Consider the following 3,390-nt stretch of genomic DNA (forward strand, 5'->3'; position numbering starts at 1 on the left):
CCCCAGACACTACAACAACGACGGCTGTCACCACCACCACCACCCCAGCCACTACAACAACGACGGCTGCCACCACCACAGCCGTCCCAGCCACTACAACAACGACGGCCTCCACCACCTCCACAGCCCCAACCACTACAACAACAACGGCTGCCACCACCATCACAGCCCCAGCAACTACAACAACAACAGCAGCCGCAACAACGACGACGGTTGCCACCACCACAGCAGCCACCACAATCATCTGTGTTGGTGGCTGCCCAGCCACTACAACAACGGCTGCCACCACCACCACAGCAGCCACCACCACCACATCCCCAACCACAACAAAACTGACGGCAGCCACCACTTCCACATCCACAGCCAGTACAACAACGACAGCTGCCACCACGACCACCACAGCAGCCACAACAACAACGACGGTTGCTACCACCACCACATCAGCCACCACCACCACATCCCCAGTCACTACAACAATGACGGCTGCCACCACCACCACGTCCCCAGCCACTACAATGACGACAGCCACTACCAACACAGCCCCAGCGACCACAATAGCAACGGCTGCCACCACCACCACAGCTGCTACTACAATCACAGCTGCCACCACCACAAGAATGACGGCTTCAACCACCACCACCACCACAGCCCCCACCACAATCACAGGTGCCACCACCACAACAACGACAGCTTCAACCACCACTACCACATCCCCCACGACAATCACAGGTGCCACCACCACAAAAACGACGGCTTCAACCACCACCACCACCACCACAGCCCCAGCCACAACTACGGCTTCCACCACCACCTCAGCCCCGACCTCCACCTCAGCCCCGACCTTCACCACCCCCATATTTGTTGAATTCAGATCCATTCAAAGCAATTTTACAACAGACTTGTTGAATTCATTATCTGAAGCTTTTAAAACGCGAGCTGCATCTATAAAGGCACAGGTAAGTGTTTTACTTTGTGGAAAGTAGCATGAACGTTGTGTCTAAAGAACAGCTATTAAAGTACTAAATGCTCAGAATTTCACTGAATTACAGCAGGAATAAGTCAACTATAGAATCTTTGCTTGCACTTGATGCATGCTCAATCATCCAGGTAAGTAAATCGCCAAAGGTTGATTCTCTTCATCTGGATGAAGCGTTTTGTGGCAGAAACGTTTCATCAGTCATCCAAAACGCTACGTCCAGATGAACAGAATCAACTTATGGAGATTTACTTTCACTGTTAAAAACTTTGGAACACTTTGTCCCAAGATTTACACATGTGCTTTTGAGCTATTGATCCGCAGTCTTTTGTACTTGTGGCAAAGCACTTTAAGTCAGTATTATTGCTGGATGTTTATTTTTTTCTCAAAGGAGACAAGCTCTTAAGATGTTGGTTCTCACTTCATATTTGAACAAACCTTTTCACTTTAACAAATACAGATAAAGACTCTCTTTCTTTCACTTGTCTACTGTCTTTCTCATCTCCAACTCATACATTGAACCTGACTTTACAGGACATATTCAAGACAAAAAGCACTACATTTCTCTCACTAGAAGATGGATAATATACTTATGATAAAATTGCATAAAGTAATTAAACTGCATCAATTTAAAATCTGTGAAAGTTTTCCCAGTTTTACCCAGTTTTTTTAGTTAGTGAGTTATCCCTGGAGCAGGATGGTTTTGAGCTTGAATTTTAAGAAAATTCTCCTTTGTGTCTGCAGATTGAACCTCCTTACAGATTGGCGTTCCCTTCTTCTTTTGTCTTCTTGAATGTTGTGAGCTTCAGGTGATTTCAGTATTTTGACATATAATGTTAAGAGCACTCACCTAAAGCCCTAAATATTCCAATCTATAATTTTTGTCTCTGCATTTACAGGCAAGGGTCAGTCATCAACACGATGGAACTTCGGTTTGTAAACACATCTGTTCCAAACAAAGCTGAGATTAGAAATGTTTTGAACAGTACAGCCTCAAACGTTACAGGCTTTGACATTGAAAGGGATTCCATCCTTGTCAATGACACAGGTGAGTAATCATAGCCGTTAGGTTTGATCAAAAAGTCTCAAATGTTTTAGAGTGACTTGGTTAAAAATGTTTTGTACATTTTTTCTACCACAGCTGCTGCATCAACTACTACAACTGTTGTTCCAACAACTACACCTAGTGCAACAACTACTACATCAACTACTAAAAGTATTGTAACAACATCTACAACTACTGCAACATCTACTACATCTACTGCAACTACAGCTTCAAGTGGAGTATGCCACAAGATTAATTCCAGCACTGTTTTCCCCCTGGTGCTGCTGTTATGGCTTCTATTAAGCCAGCAATAGCATCTGTGCTGGTTTTCATTTGAAAGACAAGCAGCAGATGATCTCTTTCACTGCAGCTCTTTATTTATTGGACACATCGGAAAGAGTAGAATTGCTATTTTTTCAATATGAAAATATTTCTTGGTGGGAATGGCCCTGTAGTGAAAAGAATGATACAGACTTCTTTTATGCATGCGGTTAATTGAATCATGAATAGAAAAATTGAACTAACAACACAAAGGCAAAAGATAAAACAAAATGGGTGCTTTATCTTAGAGGCTTAGAAGTTTATGCTGCTCAGTTTAATAAAATTAAAGTTTATTTATATGGCACCAAACCACACTAAAAGTCACCTCGAGGTGCTTTAAATTAAGTTAGGGTAAAGACCCTACAAAGACCCTCTTGCTTTTAAGTGTGTCTCTGTCTACATGTCTGTTAACTGTTCCTCTTTTATATAGAAAAAGACTAAACATTAAATATATATAGAAACAACTTCTTGACTTTGTAACAAAATTATCTGCAACAGCTCTTCTTACACTTTTTAAATGCTTGTAAATTAAAGGTCTCAGGTTTCCCTTAATATAGAGCATACACAGTATATATATCACAAAAAATTTATAATAAAGTGTAAAGAGTGGGTCTACGTGTGGTCCCCCCCCCCTCAAATAAAAAGCACTGGCACTTTTCTTATTTATATGAATTGTATGTTTATAAAAAGATATATATTTATATTTTTATTCTGTGAAGTGTATTTTAATTTTTACATTTTCTGTAAGAAAGTCACAATAACCAGAATATAGAATGTATAAGAAATTTACACTGTCTCCTGTGATGTTTTGCTGTTTGAGTAGGTAAAGATAAGGTTGAAATAACCTAAAGGTATACAATTTAGATCCCTCACCCAGGACCAGGGTGAGGGACCAGGCAAAGAGCGATTCAGAAGACCCTTATGAAGAGAACATCGAGGGAACAGTTTACCCTGCCCGGGATAGGGTTACCGCGGCCTCGCCCTGGAGCCAGGCCTGGGGAGGGTACCCGAGGGCGAGTGTCTGGTGGCCGGGCCTTAGTCCATGGGG

At 42.3% G+C, this 3,390-nt stretch overlaps 1 protein-coding gene across 1 annotated transcript; it reads left to right on the plus strand.

Annotated features, from left to right (window-relative positions):
* Positions 1–48: 48 nt before the first annotated feature.
* LOC106455947 (histidine-rich glycoprotein-like) lies at positions 49–865 on the plus strand (the record flags this gene model as incomplete). The annotated part of the gene is made up of 1 exon (XM_013907772.1): positions 49–865. A coding segment is annotated over one exon (817 nt), but the record flags the coding sequence as incomplete, so codon positions are not given.
* Between the last annotated feature and the right edge of the window lie 2,525 nt (positions 866–3,390).

The sequence above is a fragment of the Pundamilia nyererei genome, unplaced genomic scaffold (genome assembly GCF_000239375.1).
Source record: "Pundamilia nyererei isolate P.nyererei 1_Seehausen unplaced genomic scaffold, PunNye1.0 scaffold00515, whole genome shotgun sequence".
In the NCBI taxonomy this organism is placed as follows: domain Eukaryota; kingdom Metazoa; phylum Chordata; class Actinopteri; order Cichliformes; family Cichlidae; genus Pundamilia; species Pundamilia nyererei.